The 18,039-nt window shown below is 43.0% G+C and overlaps 2 protein-coding genes across 2 annotated transcripts; both read right to left on the reverse strand.

Annotated features, from left to right (window-relative positions):
* Window positions 1–4,698: 4,698 nt before the first annotated feature.
* LOC311078699 (uncharacterized protein) lies at window positions 4,699–7,727 on the reverse strand. Its single transcript, XM_084107677.1, has 6 exons — window positions 7,371–7,727; window positions 7,174–7,275; window positions 6,965–7,091; window positions 6,612–6,691; window positions 6,431–6,520; window positions 4,699–6,341 (listed from the first exon to the last, which is right to left on the reverse strand). Exons 1-6 carry the CDS (start codon window positions 7,476–7,478, stop codon window positions 6,195–6,197), a joined length of 654 nt encoding a protein of 217 aa, XP_083963803.1. The 5' UTR covers window positions 7,479–7,727; the 3' UTR covers window positions 4,699–6,194.
* Window positions 7,728–8,177: 450 nt separating this feature from the next.
* LOC311078698 (uncharacterized protein) lies at window positions 8,178–11,738 on the reverse strand. The gene is made up of 4 exons (XM_084107676.1): window positions 11,435–11,738; window positions 11,161–11,330; window positions 10,789–10,955; window positions 8,178–9,966 (listed from the first exon to the last, which is right to left on the reverse strand). Exons 1-4 carry the CDS (start codon window positions 11,605–11,607, stop codon window positions 9,391–9,393), a joined length of 1,086 nt encoding a protein of 361 aa, XP_083963802.1. The 5' UTR covers window positions 11,608–11,738; the 3' UTR covers window positions 8,178–9,390.
* Between the last annotated feature and the right edge of the window lie 6,301 nt (window positions 11,739–18,039).

The raw sequence follows: 18,039 nt of genomic DNA on the forward strand, positions 1-18,039 counted from the left end.
GGTCCCTCAAAAGCCGCACGACGTCCTTGTCCACACCACGTCTATACAGTTTGATAATCAGCATGTCAACCGAGAGGTAATTGCTGTTACAAGCGGACACCAGCTATTTTTCAGTATTCTTACCTAAATGTGAGAATGGCTGGGAACATGGCTTGGTGAGCCTCGCTGAGTTGGCAGAGGATAGCATTATCCCATGCTAACCAACGACCCACCTTTCCACCTTCACCTTTCCTGCCCACTTTAGTGCATGGTCCACAGCAAAGGACCTCCATCAACATGGTGTACCAGTTGGACACGTCGCAGATGTGACGAACCTGCAATAGCAGTAGCACATTATTTGAACCTTGAATGTGTTTACATGAAAATGAATGTTGTAAAAATCGACCGTTGAACTGAAATTCTAGTAATAACAACAACCGATCCAATTACAGATATGTCGAACCTTGGTGTGGTAGCCAGACTTGTAGAGGTGAACGTCCTTTCCTCTACCTACGCATTCTTCACCACAGGGGCACTTCAGCGAGTATCTCCATACCCCAACAGGCCGCCAGTCAAAGATGCGACTCCGAAAGAAGAGGTTTGGAGATGGCACAGCCACTAACGTAGCCTGGAGGATCAGGAGGGTAGAACCACATCCGGTCTGACTTCATCACCCGTCGCCTCTTTAGCGTGCCGGTAATCTGCTTGTACACCTGGACGTGGGTGAAGAGCCCTCTCTCTGTGTCTTCACCCACGAGAGGTCCGCTGGAGAAATGCAATTAGCATTTTCCCATAGGCGTACCCATCCCTCAAGCTCAACCTGCAATATACATCAACACAGTAAATCACTACAATAATAAAAATTAATGTTGGATAATTTTTCACATGATATGAATTACTCACAGGGGAGTAACTCAGACATGGTTCTCCCGAAGAAGACTTCTGACTCATGGCTGTGGACTGTGATGCTTTGTGCTTGAGCTTGGAATCAGACTTATGAAATATACTCATAAGTAGGAATGGCGGTCTGTGACGTGGCAGTGTCCGTGGCTGAAGTGACAGTGGAAAGGACAGTGCACGTGGACATAGCAGGCGGCATGGCAATGGCCGTCTCTGATGTGGATGTGGCTGTGGACGCAGCAGCAGATGTGGACGTGAACGATTGTGATGTAGACTCAGATCGGATCACCTCTAATATATGGCTGTCGTCCAGCCATGAAGGATCATTGCTAGGAGATTTTGACTGTGTAACAAATGCATTTAACAGACTTTTAAATCAAACTTTTACATTTTACATTTATTCATTTAGCAGACGCTTTTATCCAAAGCGACTTACAAATGAGAACAATAGAAGCAGTTAAACTAACATTAGGACAACAAAATGCAAGTGCTATGACCCTTCTCAGTCTTTTTTTCTTTTCTTTTTTTATAGTTATAGAACAGAATAGAATAGAGTAGTAGAGAAAGTGTTAGTATTACTGGATCAAGTGCTGTCGAAAAAGAAGCGTCTTCAGCCGTTTCTTAAAAGTGGCTAAGGACTCAGCCGCTCTGGTTGAGTTAGGCAGATCATTCCACCAGCAGGGAACAGTCATGGTAAAGGTCCGAGAAAGAGATTTTGTGCCTCTTTGAGATGGCACCACAAGACGCCGTTCACTTGCAGAGCGCATGAAATGAAATGGCTTGAAGTAGGTTAGTGGGAATAGGATCAAGCGGACAGGTGGTAGGGCGATTGGAAAGGAGGAGATTGGAGACTTCTGCCTCTGAGAGTAGAGAGAAGGAGGGTAGAGAGTGTGTGTTAGCTGGAAAAGTGTGTGTCAAATCAAACATGTCTTGCAATAAAGAAAAGTCACATCTACTTTTTTTCCTGTTTCCTGATATGTATTCATTAATATATTTTTTTTTTAAATAAAAAAAAATTGCATTGCAGGCAACTTACTTGGTCATCCTTGTCATAAATGTACTTCCTAAACCTTATCATCTGAACACTGGTGATGTGTGTTACAGGTGTATGCAGCCACCGGCAGACAGAGCTGTGCGCCGCCTTGATCAGATCCCTCTGACTGAAGTCGTGTGGCCTGTCCTTCTGGGCAGAATGCTGGCTGTAGAGCTCCCACATCTCCTTAAAGGTATGATTTTCAAACCCTTTCTGCCCATATATACAGCAGTCGATGTTGGCCTCCAGGACGATGGATATTTGAGGGAAGCTCTCAGCGTACTCTGCCAGAAAGTCCTTTATCCAGTGATGGTTAATCTTCTTAGGTTTCTTAGCAAGTTCTTCTCTGTGCTTGTCAACCACACTGCAATTACACATATTATTTATACCAGCTGGTAAAAGCTGCACACTGAAAACATCATTAAACATAAAAACAATGCTTACTACTTCATGTAGCCCACATCATTTTCCACAAGCCAGTGGAACGGAGCATTAAGGTACTGGCCAAATGGCACCACCAGCTTCCCCAGGCACTGCTGCCGTGATGGTGCTGCTGGGATCCCTCCTGCACGAAGGAGCTTATTTCTTTTTAAATAATTAACTGGTACAGTAGTATCTTTTGGTATGTGATGACACATTGGATTATTCAGTTAAAGTCCCCCTGTAGTCAATAATTTTATCCCAAAAACTCATTTGATCATCAAAATAACACATTTAAAAGTTTTCTCCTTGAAAAAAATGTCTTTGTCTTAAAATAGCTTGAATGTAACTCTACGCCAGTGTTTCCCAACCCTGTTCCTGGAGGCACACCAACACACAAAACTCTTCCCAATCGATCACACCTGAATCAACTCATCAGCTCGTTAGTAGAGACTCCAAGACCAGAAATATATGGGTCAGAAATGTGCACTGTTGGTGTGCCTCAAGGAGCAGGGTTGGGAAACACTGCTCTACACTGTTGCCTCATTTAGTATATGTGGTTCTATGAATATGCAAATTAGCCCCGCCTCCACTCACTCACCCCAGCTCAGAGATCCACTCGTTAACGATCACACGTTGACCTGGTTGGTTTCAAGGTAGTTTGTGACCCTTTAAGCCTTGTCTGAGTAATGTTAACAATTACATTCTATACAAAAACTATTAAAAAAAAACATTATAAAAAAATAATAAATACTCACCATCATCAGATTTGCTGTTTCAAAGAGTGCAGTTGCTACTGCTGACCATTTGTGGGTATCGCTTCTCGGCCTTTTGGCTAAGATCAAGTGTAGTATCTGTTCTTATCAGTTTAATATCTGATACGTGCCCTACCCGGGCACCATATATTAAATTGATTTTTGGATCAGGGAGATGGAATAGGGGCTTGCTCCGTCCACTCCACGCATCGACCCGGTATTGCAGTACTTCCGGGAACGGTGCACCCCCCTAAAGTTGTTAATGAAAGAAATTAGTCTTGTGTGTCAGTCGAGGTGAATAGAAGTAGTTTGTTGTTGTGCATGGGTGTTTTAAAATTGTTGCGAGTCATCATAGAATTTAGTATATACTAAGCAAGCGTTCCATTCCAAGTATAATCATCATTCTACCTTTACTAGTATATAGTATGTGTTGTGTAGTGATGCCGTCGACTATCTTCTTTTTTCAAGTGAAACTGTAGGTTTTATTCAATGAGTAACTTTTGTGTGCAAAAGCAGTTTCACAATTTGATTAGTCCCATTTGCCCCTGCTGGCAGATGTTGTAACTGCACCATTTCACATGCAAAACGTGTCTTGCCTGATTGGTGGAATCGAGTCAAATCTCCTCTATGATTGGTAGAGAGATCTACAGTCGAGTGTTCTGGGAATGTAGACTCTCGGCCAGTCCGAAGGTCTAATTGTCATCAATCAGCGTAGATAGTACAACTGGTAAAACAACATGACTGATGATTTAACAAGATCCAGAATTTAGATCATTGATTGAGGGTTTAGAATAGATCGTGATGATGAACCATGTGTAGTGAAGTGACGTCTCACCGTGGTTGAGAATGATGTTGCCTTCAGTAACTCCTCAAGAGGGACCGTGTACAACTCATACTTACCTGGCAGGGGAGACACCATGATCATGAAGGTGGTTCACCCAGGGCGAGGCTCAGCCATTGCACTCCGGTTGTGCTGACCCCTGCGAATTCCCCAAATGTGGGAATCTCGACTGCATAATTTCTGGTAGTGGGGGACTGCGTTCGCGCTCTCCCCTGATTTATTGGTTCAATAATAGAAATAAATTGTGAACAGAGAGAGTATGCAACTTTCATCTATTGGAACAGTGCAATGTTCTCAACACACTTGTACTGTAGTGTTTTGTTATTTAATCATATGTGTAAATTGCATTTATAAAGAATTTATGAAATGCCAGACACTGAATTAAATCAGTTTAGGCTCAATAAGCAACTCCTGTCTATAAACAAAAAATTTAAGTCAAGTCTTATTTAATGCATGCTTTTGCAAGCTTTCGTATGCCATTCTGTCCCTGTACTGTTTTGTTTTCCAAGTATGGCTTGCAATAAAGTAATTGGGTTTATTCAAACATGTGAGAGCACTTTGTATTTTTCCCCTAGAAGCCATTTATTCATTATGGCACTTGAGTATTTCTATAAGGGGCCCTATGACTAGTGGGAGACTGATTTAAAGGGGTTACTATAGGTACCTTGGTATATGTCCTTACCTGCAATTATTCTGGCACTTTTGTCCCCTATTTCTGGTAAATGTACACCCTCATTGTTGTATTCATTAATAGACACTCTACGACTCGCTGTAGCACTGATCACTTTATTTAAAATATAAAGTGCATGAAATGGGAGTGCAACAAGTGTAAACCGGGACCAAAGTGTAGAAAACAAAATGTGTCAAATAACACAACAGTTGTTGTGTTGGAGGAGCATACATGACAATGGAGGGGGTTCCAATGGAACATGGAATAGAATAGCAAAATATATAGTATATATCATAATATCGTACAACATGTAGTGGTAATGATGATAAAAAATAACTTTGATTTATATCAAGATACTTACAAAGAGACGGGTTGGGGGCCAAAGGCCTCAGTGCATAGATGTGCTTACATGTGCTTTTGCTTTCAGCACAGAAGGCTTTGTCTCCAAAGGTCCAGAATCTGGTGCGGGAGATGGCATGCTGATCCATATTAAAGGACCGGAGGGGCTGTGATTGACTTTAAGTGTGGAGGTCAGTGAGATACTGGGGTGCAAGTGCGTGGAGGGATTTGTAGGTGAGGAAGAGGAGGATTGGTGACTTGTGTACAGCTCAACCCGTCGACAAGTGCCAAGTTTAAGCGAACCACAAATAACATAGAACAATAAAGTGCATGAAATGGGAGGGCAATACACAGCACTATAGTGTAGCCAGCAAATAGCACCACAGTCGTGGAACATTATGAACACAGAACAGCAAAACTATATACAAGCTGGTTGTGCTTGAATAGAACACATTTCTTGGTCTCTGTACATTGTCTGCACAATGACAATAAAGTTGAATATAATCTAATCTAATCGAACAGCAAAACCATATACAAGCTGGTTGTGCTTGAAAAGAACAGAGCACCACAGCGTAGCTAATAAATAACACAGGGGAACACCACAATTGTAGAACATGAACAGTAATACAGAACAGCAAAACTATTTACAACCCCTTTGTCACTCAAGGGCCCAAAACATTGTCCACTGCCTCTTGAAATTCTTCAAATGTCTCAAAAGTTTTCCCATCAAGTCCTTTTTAGAGGGATGACTTTGTACTCACAATACGTTTTTTATTTTATTTTTTGTGACCTTGTGTCGGTAGGCCACATAGCCCACAAATGTACAGCATAACGGGCTCTGCCTTCTTCCTTTTGTAGATTGTTGACCTTGCCGGTGACCGAAGTTGGTCAGCAAGAGGCACAGTTAGGGGTGCTGCTTTCACCTGACTGTGGGTGGGCTGGAGTCTGGCAGCAACGATGTGTGGCAGAGTGGATAAAAAGTGGAGACACTAACCGTAATGTTAGCACAGCAGGGAACATAGCCTTGTGAGCTGGGCTAAGCTGATCCATAATACCTTCCTCCCATGACAGGAAACGGCCAATGGCATGCTCCTCCGACTCCATGCGTTGCAGGCCAGCACCTCCGTAAGCATGGAGTACCAGCCAGACATGCCGCAGATCTGTCTGACCATGTGGGAGTACCCACAACGGTACAGAAAAGCGGTCTTATTGCTGGGCACTCAGGCCTGGGACAGGGAAGACTGTACCGCCACACCCCTACTGGTCTCCGTGTTTGTCCTGGTACGATGTTGCCCTCTGGAACAGTCCCCTGACATCACCATCCTCCTTCAGCCACTTTAAATCTGCTTGTGGCAGCCCATGTGCAGCAGACTCCCACATTTTGTGCCAGCCCTCAATTATAACCTGGTAGTGTAACAAAGACAAAACCATATCTATCAACCACTCTGTACTCAGAACTGAACAGTGTTCTTGCATTAAGTTATATGCATTACCTCAAGTAGTGCCGCCTGACATGGCTGAAGTGTTACATCTGCAACGGTCACATCAGATGTCCTCTCAAGACCAGGAGCCGATGCAGGAGCCTTAAAAAAAAACTGTATTAGTGATAATGTATTAGTGTAAACGTTTATGGTTATGGTCAGGTGTGCTCAAGTGTATAAATTGTGACCTTACAGCTGCTGGTGCGATGGTGCGTAGCTTCTGAGTGCCTGGCTGGCCCTCTTCTAGTCCTCTTTGTTTGCCCCCTGCATCCCCTGTGAAATGAGAACACTTGCAGTGCTAAGCATAAGTGAATACACCAATGCTAAAGTTGACTAAAAAGAGAAATAAAAAATCATCTTTTGGAAATTGATCTTAATGCCTTACTAAAAAAATGAGGAAAAATCCAACCAATTTTCTTTGTGAATGAATAATGTATCGTAAATAAATAAATGTTCTTCCTTAAACCAGGAGGAGGAGGAGGAAGAGTGGTGCTCGCTTATTCGATACAGATACTGCATTAATACAGGGTTTGTGCTGTGATTTACCTAGTCTTTCAAAGTTAGTAAGTGCTTCAACCAGCAGAGCATCATCCATCCAAGAGTCATCCCCTTTGGACCCTGATGAGCTGGAGGTGGCAGTCGCTGCAGGAGGGACCACGTCCTGTCGAGGTGTCTGTAAAATACAGGTGAGTTTCAGCTTTGTGCAATGCCTAATACAAACTTCAGTGGTTGTTACTGAAGTCATCTTAACCTACCTTTCTCACAGGAAAGCGCTGTTTACTGGAGGTGGCAGTCGCTGTGTGCGGTGTGCTGGAGGTGGCAGTCGCTGCAGGACGGGCTGTGTCCTGTTGAGGTTTCTGTAAAATACAGGGGAGTTTCAGCTTTGAAGTTTGTATTTACATAGCATGTGTTGTAACAATCACAGCTGTCACCGGAAGTCACCTTAACCTACCTCTCTATCGAGAATGTACTGCCTGAAGCGTTTCAGGGTCTTGGTGGTGATGTCGTCCTCCTTCATGACAAGCCACTGTCTAATAGAGCAGTACGCCTCCTGAGCCATCTTTCGCTCGTGGTCACTTGAGGGTCAGCTTGAAGGCGCTTGTGCAGACTGTACCACTGTCACATCTCTTGATACGTGAAAGACCTGAAGCGGTCTTGTCCGTAAATGGCCCTGTCTACATGCATCTCAAGATGGCAGGAGACCAGAGGGAACGGCTGCACATATTTTAGGAGGTAATCCTTTACCGACTCGTCATTGATGGCTCTTCTCTCTGGTTGGCGGCTCTCTTTGACGTGGCGATCAAGGACACTAAAATATGACAAAGCATAATTAACTTATGAAAAACATACTAAACATAGTTTGATTCTGTTTTGTGCAACATACTTACTACTTAATGTATCCAACATCATTTTCCACCAGCCATTTAAAACTTTAGCCATTGTACTTCCCAAACGTGATAATCAGTTGACCCAGACACTGCACCTCCGTTGGAGTTGACGTGATCAACCGGCATCTCTTTTTAGCTGAAGACAGAAATTGTTAGGCCTTTTATAACACGCAAGCACAGACGCTCTAGTGCACAACAGTAGGTTATCATGACTGCGGTGGAAATATAAGGTGGAAAAAACATGACCCTAATGCCAAGGTATTACCTTTATTATAAACCGCTTTCTCGTCCCTCAGCTTGCTGTCGTCTGTGGTTTGGGACGGTTTATATGCCTTGGCCTCCTTTGTTGCCTATCCTGTGGCACACTTGTGTCCAGAATACACAATGTGGGCAACAATGGATCCATGTTAAAGGACAAGTTCGGTATTTTACACTTAAAGCCCTGTTTACAGATTGTTTCTGGTTAAGATTAAAATTTGGACACATGCTGCTGTCCCGAGAATTTTAGGTTTCTTTCGCTTTCCCCCCCACCTCCACAATGGCTGCATAGGTGCACTGGAACAATCCTTCCTAAAACGCATTAAACTTTCGTTTACAAAGACGTGAAACTCACCGGTGGTCAGGGGTGTTCACTGATATGCTCACACAAAAACAGTGAACACCCCTGACCACTCGGTCCAGAGTAAAGGCTGTCGAACTCCAAGATGTTGCGATCGTGGAGGTCAAGCTTGTTCCAGGCACTGATGACCCTCTGTCTAATAGTGTCACTTATAGCAAGCTTTCCCTCCTCCAATGCAATCTCAACAAGCACTTTGCTGAGCTCCTGAACATGTTGGTACCCAGGGAGATGATTCGGATCACACACATCCTCCACACAGGGATCAAACTCCGTAGCCACTACCTGGTCATTGAGGCACAGGTTGTTCCTCAGTGGAGTCAGGCTGTCACCCTCACTGTCAGAGGTGTAGCCCACATCGTCCTCCGGGGATTCGTCTGGCTGGTTGGCAGAAGCTTCATCGTCCTCCTCATCCTCATCCACACGCAGCGTCTCTCTGGTGTGAGCGTAGTGGTCAGGAGCACTGAAAGTGTCTGACGACTGGGCAAACAGATACTCAAGTCCAATACGCTCGTCACCAGGGGGAACAGGCGGCCTATAATTGACCTCCTCCACACTCCCAAAAAGCTCCTGGCACCTTTGGTTGAGCCGATGGACAAGAATTGACACGTAGACCTGGTGCTGCCTCCCCTTTTGGCCTTTAACCGCTGCTGACTCCCGATTGCTGTTCCAGCGTGCGATCCCTGCCAGCAGATACACCTGGAATGGGACAGCGGCGCAGTGGGGCCCAGGAATCATGCCGGGCAGAAAGGAGTGAAAGCCCTTGAGGCTATTGCTGCCTCTTACCGTCGTGTACCGCGGAAGGCGCACACCGTTACGCGTGATGTACTTTGTAATGATGTACATATTCCTCCCTGGTGGGTCCTGGAGGCACTCTAGGTGTTTCTGCTGGTTCTGTCAGACATGATCCACTGCTGCTGGGTCCTTGAATAGATGCACCTGGTTCTCGTCCATTCCTGCTGCTCCCTTCAGGACATCAATTGTACTTTGGACTCGCACAAAAGTTTCCTGGGCCCCCACTGTGATCCTCCTGACGTAATGGCTGAGATCGCACTTGGTGACGTAGGTGTGTCGATCAGCTGACCATCAGTCAGGGAGTCATAGTGGGTTGAGTGTCCTGCACGTATGGCCTGCAAGAGCAGTGCCATGTCGTCTTTATTGTACGAGAAGACGGCAGCAGAGAGTGCAGACTTGAAAAGGGCATATTTTGGATGATGATCAGTTCTGACGGCGGCATCAAACCGGTGTATCCAGTGAAAAATGTCCAGCCGTACAAGCATGCCAGCCTCTGCCCAGTTGCTGAACAGCTGCTCCAACGACGAGACCCCATGGACACGACAGCAGCCACGGTCCACATACATGAGTTCGGGAGGCGCCTCTCCCGCTCTCGTGTGCCTGTCCATGAGTCCTTCAGCCATCGGCCGCAGCTTCTCTAGGGACTCCTCACACGTCAAGACAGACATGAGGATCTGCCCCTGTTCGTTGGCCACGTTCGTGCACCATTCTGCAGTGCCTTTCCCGTCCCCGGAAAGTTTCTTGCAGATCTAATAGTCAATACAAAACAAAGAGATTCAAACATTTATATCATCTTTTTTTCCACTGTGTCGACTTATGTGTTTAGTCAGGTGTTATTAGGGGCCAAGCACTGAGAGTGCGTAGGCACCTATTGTATCCGTTGGCGTTCTTCCTATTATTATTCTTCCGTTGCTTCTTTTTCCGCCATGCAAGTCTATGAAGTGGTGCAAAAGTTGCTTCAGTTCCAGACATGGTGTCAATCTGAGAAGGAACTCAATAAATAAGACATGTGGCGCATTAAAATTCTTCATTTTGAGTTGATTCTGACTTGAACTATGGAACATCGGCATCTCGGTGAATGCACGTCTTCCCAGTGGCGCAACGAGATGAGTGACAGGCATCTGATCCAGAGATGGTGGGATCGAGTACCGCGTGGGACGACTTTAGAAAAATTGTGTGGAATGTTGTGTAATTTCGATTCCTTTATTATTCAAGTGTTGTACTAATCTTTCTTTCTCTTGGATTATAAATATGTTTTGTCCATTTTAGGTTAATGTTCACCTGTACTTCTGAACCAGCAGATTTTTCATGCATGTTCAATTTCTGCCATTTTTGCTCTTCCTGCTCTGCACTGCTGTTGCTGCTGCTGCTTCAATGGCTTGGCCCTGAATCGCCGCTTGCAGCTATATTTTCTATTATTATTCTCATAACAGTTATCACTATTTATTAATGATTAAGATTTTCCACCATGCATACCAAGCCATGAGTACAGAAATCTTATTTTGCAGTGGGCAATAATCCCTGCCAAATTCAGTGACTGAATGTTTACAATCAGACTTTATTTTTTTTACCTTCTTGGTGGAGTCATATTTTAAGACTTTCCCGAACATGGACATGATCTGAGTCCGGTAGTCCTCAATGTTTCCGGCCTCAGCAAGGAGAAAGGCTTTCCTCAGCAGCTTTGGGCAAGGCAGCTCTCTCCTTGGTGGTGGTACCTGAAATTTTGGGCACAAATTCCCTGAAAGCAGAGAAAACAGACACGCAGACTTCATTATTGATGGGTGAAAAAAAGAAAACCAGTGGGCCAGAGATGTTGTACCAAGTGGTTATTTGTTCCTACTAAAGTGAGGGCTCCTGCTGGGTTTGTGTCAGATGGGACTCATATGCATGTTAGTTTTTGCCTGAACACTTAAGAAAACAAAACCATGAACTTTTTGTCTTACTTGTGATCTTCCCAGGTTGATTGTACTGGCAGAGTAGGGTGGTGTAGAGGTCTTTCCTCTGCAGGTACTCCTCGCAGTGGCTCTCCAGGACCTGTCTCCACACCTTGGCCATGGTGTTGCCCTCGGTGCGATCCCTCATCAGGCGGATCACCTGCTTGTCCATGCCACGCCTAAGATTAAAGCACAGTCGTTGGATGCCTGTGAATCTTACATATTTATTTCCTAGTGCAATCATTCAGGAATCAAATTACTGTAAAATGATGCAGAGACTCACCGTAACGTTAAGATGGCAGGGAAGACGGCTCTGTGAGCTGGACTGAGCTGGTCAAGGATGCACACATCCCACACCAGGAAACGACCAATAGCGTGTTCCTCAGACTCCTTGGCAGCCTTTCTGCACGCATTGCATGCCAGGGCCTCTGTCAGCATGGAGTACCAGCCAGACATGCCGCAGATCTGTCTGACCGTGTGGGAGTACCCACAACGGTACAGACAAGCGGTCTTATTGCTGGGAACTCAGGCCTGGGACAGCGAAGACTATACCGCCACACCCCTACTGGTCTCCAAAAAAAAACAGCGCTCTGAAAAAAGGAGTCTGCCGAGGGGACTCTCTCTCCCACCACTCCAGGGAATTCCGGGGGATAGAACCACATCCGGTCATCCCTGAGGACTTTCCTCCACTTCGTACGACCGTGTTTGTCCATGTACGATGTTGCCCTCTGGAACAGTCTCCTGACGTCCTCCTTCAGCCACTTCAAATCCGCTTGTGGCAGCCCATGTGCAGCAGACTCCCACGCTGTGTGCCAGCCCTCAAATGTAACCTGGTAGCGTAACAAAGACAAAACCATATCTAACAACTACACTCTACTCAGAACTGAACAGTGTTCTTGCATTAAGTTATATGCATTACCTCAGGTAGCGCCGTCTGAGATGACTGAAGTATTACATCTTCAACGGTCACATCAGATGTCCTCTCAAGACCAGGACCAGCCGATGCAGGAGCCGATCCAGTAGGCAATGATGCAGGAGCCGATTCAGGAGCCTTAAAAAAATAAGTGTATTAGTGATAATGAATGAGTGTAAATGTTAATGTTATGCGGTATGTGACGGCCCTGCATGGCTTTTCTGGGCTGACACGGCCTGTGCCACATTCCAAATAGGTAGAGAATGGAGAGTCAGGTGTGCTCATGTGTATAAACTGTGACCTTACAGTTGCTGGTGCGATGGTGCGTAGCTTTCTGCCCTCTTCTAGTCCTCTTTGTTTGTCACCTGCATCCCCTGTAAAATGAGAACAAACACTTACAATGCTAAGCATAAGTGAATACACCAATGCTAAAGTTGACTAAAAAGAGGAATAAAAAATCATTTTTTGGAACTTGATCTTAATGCCTTAATTATGAAATGAAGAAAAATCCAACCTTTAAGGACACCAATTTTCTTGTGAATGAATAATGTATTGTAAATAAATAAATGTTCTTCCTTAAACCTGGAGGAGGAGGAGTGGTGCTCGCTTATTCGATACAGATACTGCATTAATACAGGGTTTGTGCTGTGATTTACCTAGTCTTTCAAAGTTAGTAAGTGCTTCAACCAGCAGAGCATCATCCATCCAAGAGTCATCCCCTTTGGACCCTGATGAGCTGGAGGTGGCAGTCGCTGCAGGAGGGACCACGTCCTGTCGAGGTGTCTGTAAAAAACAGGTGAGTTTCAGCTTTGTGCAATGCCTAATACAGGGTTCGTACAGATTCTGTAAAATGAAATTCAAGAACTTTTCAAGCACTACTTTTTTGGATTTCAAGGACTTCAATCAGCACTTATCAAACATTATATTAATTTTATTTTTTTACTCAAATTACAGATATATGATATCTAATGTTTCACGTCATAGAGATCAATCCATTGACCAGCGCTGTCAGGCATGTGAAATCCCCTTAACCATTGAAAGGATATTGAAACAGATTTTTTTCCTATGAATATATGATTGACCTGAAGAATGAAAGTTGTATCATATTAATATCATGCGAAATAGCTTTATATCTCAGACAAGCTGCAGCGTTAATTTAGTGTGAAATGATTGTATTTTTTCAACAACAATTTTTTTTAATTAGCACCGATGCACCGATACCACTTTTTGCAGAACGAGTCCGATACCCACTTTCATTTTTGGTACTCGCCAATACCAATTAGCGATACCGATACCTGAATTGTCACTGCATTTGTAATTTTTAAATGTATTAGTAGATAAACCAAAAGAATATAATTCATATTAGTTGGCTTAATTTGTTCATCAAATATATATTTATTTCAGTTATTTTCATGCTTAATTAAGCCTGCTAAAATGCATTTTATGAGCTTCTGTTACTGTCACTTTTCATTCTATTGCTCTATCATATTTTATCTTTCATTTAATAGCACAGCACATATTTAGAGCAGCTCCAGCAGGGCTCAGTGCTGAGGATTGGGTCAGTGGTACAAATGTTTAGATACCAGTGAAATATCAATTATTTAATCCAATTTGGTACAACAAAAACTACCAGCCTCATTAATGTGAATTTAAAACATTATTAAAGACAAGCAGTCAGTAACAAAATAAGAACAAATACTCAAATTACAAATAGGACAAATAAATACAATAGAACAAAGAAAGGCTACAAATGAAATAAACATTCTTTTTAGAGTTTTTCGGGTAGATCTAGGCTAACAGGTACAGCAATTTGAATAAAGTCATCAAATGTGAAAAAAATGCACATTCATTACTGTCTAAATTAAATATAGATGGATATTTTTGTAAAGTTGAAAAGGGTAGTCAATTTAGTCAAGAGCAGTGAGTAATTTCTTTGTCCTTTGATTGATTAACATTAAAACACAGCAGCAGGTTTATTAGATTGCTGTCCCTTTAAGACCGAACGCACGGACCCCATTTGAACATGGCTATGTTCACTTGAGATATAACCGACTTTGTTTACTGGGATACTCACCTAGACAGGCGTTTTTACATAAACGTGTGAATTCGTCCGTTAAAGCGCAAGACGTGAAAGACGATTCAATTCAGTATTCGCGCGCTGTCTATCAAGACGTTGGTTTGCGGAGCGCGCGCCTCGGATGTTTGTGTTTGCGGATTAAACTTCTTGACTTGCAAACGTCCTGGCTGTAATAATGTAGGGAACCTTACATTTACTTACATATACGATTTAGTTTTAATCCAAATGACACGCTGAGTGAAGTGCGCTCTCTCTCTCTCTCTCTCTCGTCAGTTAACGTTGATAATAAGCTACATTTTATGCCTCGTTTTATTTTCTTTGCCATTGATATCTGACTGAACTACAAACTTTCCACTGACGTCTGTTTAAAGGGATGTGCTCGACCAGCTTGTGCATCTGTGCCGGTGCGCGCTCAATCCACTGCGCGTTTTTCTCTTATCAGCTCGCACACCACAGCTATGTGTTACTATACACACGCTGCCTGGTAAGGCTATCGGTTGTTGGTATCGGAGCATTTTTACGAGTAGCCTACGAGTACATGAGCTCGGTATCGGTGCATCAAATTCATGCACTTTTCAAGTACCTCTTCAAAAATATGGCTGTTTTCAAGGGTTTTCCAGGACTTAAATTTCAAAAAGTCAAATTCAAGTACTTCAAGCACTTTAAGCACCTTGTACGAACCCTGCTAATACAAACTTCAGTGGTTGTAACTGAAGTCATCTTAACCTACCTTTCTCGCAGGAAAGTGATGTTTGCTGGAGGTGTCAGTCGCTGCGTGCGGTGTGATGGAGGTGGCAGTGGCTACAGGACGGGCAGTCGCTACATGACGGGCAGTATCCTGTCGAGGGTTCTGTGAAATACAGGGGAGTTTCAGCTTTGAAGTTTGTATTAACACAGCATGTACAGTAACAATCACATCTGTCACCGGAAAGTCATTTCAACCTACCTCTCTATCCAGAATATACTGCCTGAAGCGCTTTAGGGACTTGTTGGTGATGTCCTCCTCCTTCATCACCAGCCACTGCCGCGCAGAGCAGTACGCCTCCTGAGCCATCTTTCTCCCTTGGTCCATCCCAGCTTGCGGGTTGGCCTGCAGGGTCTTGTGCAGGCTGTACCACTGCCACATCTCCTTGAAGGTAAACAACCTGAATCTTCCCTGCCCATAAATGGCCCTGTCCACATTGATCTCTAAGTGACAGGAGACCTGTGGAAACAGCTGGACATATATGAGCAGGAGGTCCTTGATCCAGTTGAAATGGCTTGGTTTCCTGTCAGGTTGGCGACATTCTTTTATGTGAAGATCTAGTACACTAAAATATCAAGAAAGATAATTAATGTATGGAAAAACAAATCATGAACATTTCGATTCTGTTTAGTGCAAAATACTTACTACTTAATGTAGCCAACATCGTTCTCCACCAGCCATTTAAAACTTTGGCCGTTGTACTTGCCGAAGACCAGATCTACCTGGCCGAGGTACTGCACCTCTGTTGGTGTTGAGGTATTGTGCGGCAGACATTTCCTTTTAGCTGAAGACAGAGAAATTGTAATTACTTTAATGACGAGCACAAAAACATAATGGAAACATAGGGTGGAAAAACATCATCTGCCCTAGTGCCAAGATATTGCCCACACCGACCTTCCTCACAAGCCGTCTCTTTGTCCTGCACCCTGTTCGCAAAGCAGGTGTTTCGTGCCCCGAGTGCCTTGGTCTCCTTTGATGCCTTGAAGGCATTGTTGCCTACTAAGTGGGACACTTGTATCTAAGATAGCCAAGGTGGGCAACAACACATCCATGTTTAACACCTGTAGGAAACAGTTTGTTATAATCATAATGATAATGATAAATATTCTTACCATGACAAATACAGGAGGTCATGATGAGGTTAGGAGTTATAGAGTGGGGGAATTTTAACATGTCCACAAACAAAGGCTTATCTGCTAAGTATTAACATTTGTGTACACATACTGTAGTTGCAACCATTTTATCAGGTTTGTCCTATAAAGCAAATACTCGCTTTATTCCTGTTTTCTGCTTCTGCATGTTATAGAGCCATATTATTAGATAAATGATGCTGCTATAATTGTCTGGGTGTGTTGGTATATATGTCAGAGTGTGGTATATATGCGTGTAATAAACGGTTTATATGTGTGTAATAAAAAAAACTGTGTGTGCATGTAATATTTGAGAGAGAAAAACTCCACTGTAACGTTACTGCAAATCACAAATTCAGCGTAATACCATTGGAGCTTTTGCTGGCAGCTAATGGTGCAAATTTGGCATTACGCCCAAAGAAAATCTTACTGAAAGCTCATTTTTTGAGATATATATATATATAATATGATATATAAATATTATGTATAACATGGCTTTACAGTTTTTTTTGTTGCATTTTTAGATTTCAACACGTTTTCATAAAATATTGTTTATATAATACAATGCTCATAAATCCAAAGAACTAAATTGGAAATGTATTTATTAAAGAAAAACGAACCACAGTTAAACCACCTTTATTATAGTAACCATGTTTTTTTGGCGAATTAATTACCATTTGTATGACCACAGTTTTACTACAAATACCATGGTCAGTTTAGCAAAACTATGGTAAGTTTGCGGGTATCATCGTTTAACTATATTAACCATGTTTTTTTTGTAGTAAAACTATGGTTAATTATAAGGGCTGTAAAAAGAACGGCCATTGAAAAGTATGTGACGCATTACATTCAAACGTATTCGGAAGAGCGACCGCCAAGAGAGATACGACATTATAATACATAATATATCATAAAAAATCTTACCAATAAAGATCGTTGACAGTTCGTTATAGATTAGGTTATAATGAGATCCGTAGTAGTACATTTACATATCTCTACTGTTGACAGTTGTGGCACCTCATTGGCCGAAAACTGTAGACTCTCGGCCAATCGGAAGGCCGAACTGTCTACATTCTACAAAGTGTAGACTCTCGGCCAATCGGAAGGCCGAACTGTCTACATTCTACAAAGTGTAGACTCTCGGCCAATCGGAAGGCCGAACTGTCTACATTCTACAAAGTGTAGACTCTCGGCCAATCGGAAAGCCGAACTGTCTACAGACTACACTACAGCATTGCACGCTGCTTGTTCTGATGTCTGCGAATTCCCCAAATGTGGGAATCTTGACTGCATAATTTCTGGTAGTGGGGGACTGCGTTCGCGCTCTCCCCTGATTTACTGGTCTAATAATAGAATTTAAATTTATCTATATGATGGTATTTCTCTGTGTGTGCTAGAGGTTGTTTTGTGTGCTAAGTATTGTGTAGCATACGCACTTTCAAATCTTCTCTGAGATCACAATTGCTTTGCACTTATTCTCAGCTTAGTACACTTAAGTGTACATTGTGTTCGAAATGCTATATTTTAATAAAATATTCTTGCTGATTTTTGTTGCTGCCCTTGCATGGCAAAAAAAAAAAATCTATCACTGAGATAGGGTTGCCAACTTCACAAAAGAAAATAAGGGATATATATAGGGACAATGCAAGTATATCACTCGCATATGTAACTAGATTTTCATGCTAGGTGACTAAATAATGTCTATCTTTAGCCATTGGCTAATAAAATGTTAGATTTTACTCTCCAGTGTTTGAGATAAAGGCTAAGTTTAAGTTTAGCACAGATATATTTTCACTTGCCTCCACTCTTCTTGAACACTGACGGAGTGTCTCTCTCAGTTTATATAGCACACTGTTGCAATTGATCTCAGGGGATGCACAGCGTATTTGACGCACAGTAAACTGTAGTGTAAAAGTAAACTAGTGTAACAGTAAACTGTATTATGTAGTGTAACAGTAGTGTGTAGTGTAACAGTAAACGTAGTGTAGCAGTAAACTGTAGTGTGTGGTGTGACAGTAAAGTG

This window comes from Abramis brama, assembly GCF_963993115.1.
Source record: "Abramis brama genome assembly, chromosome: 3".
NCBI classification, from domain to species: domain Eukaryota; kingdom Metazoa; phylum Chordata; class Actinopteri; order Cypriniformes; family Leuciscidae; genus Abramis; species Abramis brama.

Excerpts from the sequence above, each read along its gene's own strand:
- LOC311078699 (XM_084107677.1), bottom strand. The coding sequence starts at position 7,478 with ATGGCTCAGGAGGCGTACTGCTCTATTAGACAGTGGCTTGTCATGAAG. Across the intron at positions 6,692-6,964 it reads TACTAACTTTGAAAGACTAG|GGGATGCAGGGGGCAAACAA; the intron begins GTAAATCACAGC and ends CTCATTTCACAG. Across the intron at positions 6,521-6,611 it reads GCACCATCGCACCAGCAGCT|GCTCCTGCATCGGCTCCTGG; the intron begins GTAAGGTCACAA and ends TTTTTTTTTAAG.
- LOC311078698 (XM_084107676.1), bottom strand. The coding sequence starts at position 11,607 with ATGTCTGGCTGGTACTCCATGCTGACAGAGGCCCTGGCATGCAATGCG. Across the intron at positions 10,956-11,160 it reads TCAACCTGGGAAGATCACAA|GGAATTTGTGCCCAAAATTT; the intron begins GTAAGACAAAAA and ends CTCTGCTTTCAG. Across the intron at positions 9,967-10,788 it reads AATATGACTCCACCAAGAAG|ATCTGCAAGAAACTTTCCGG; the intron begins GTAAAAAAAATA and ends ATTGACTATTAG.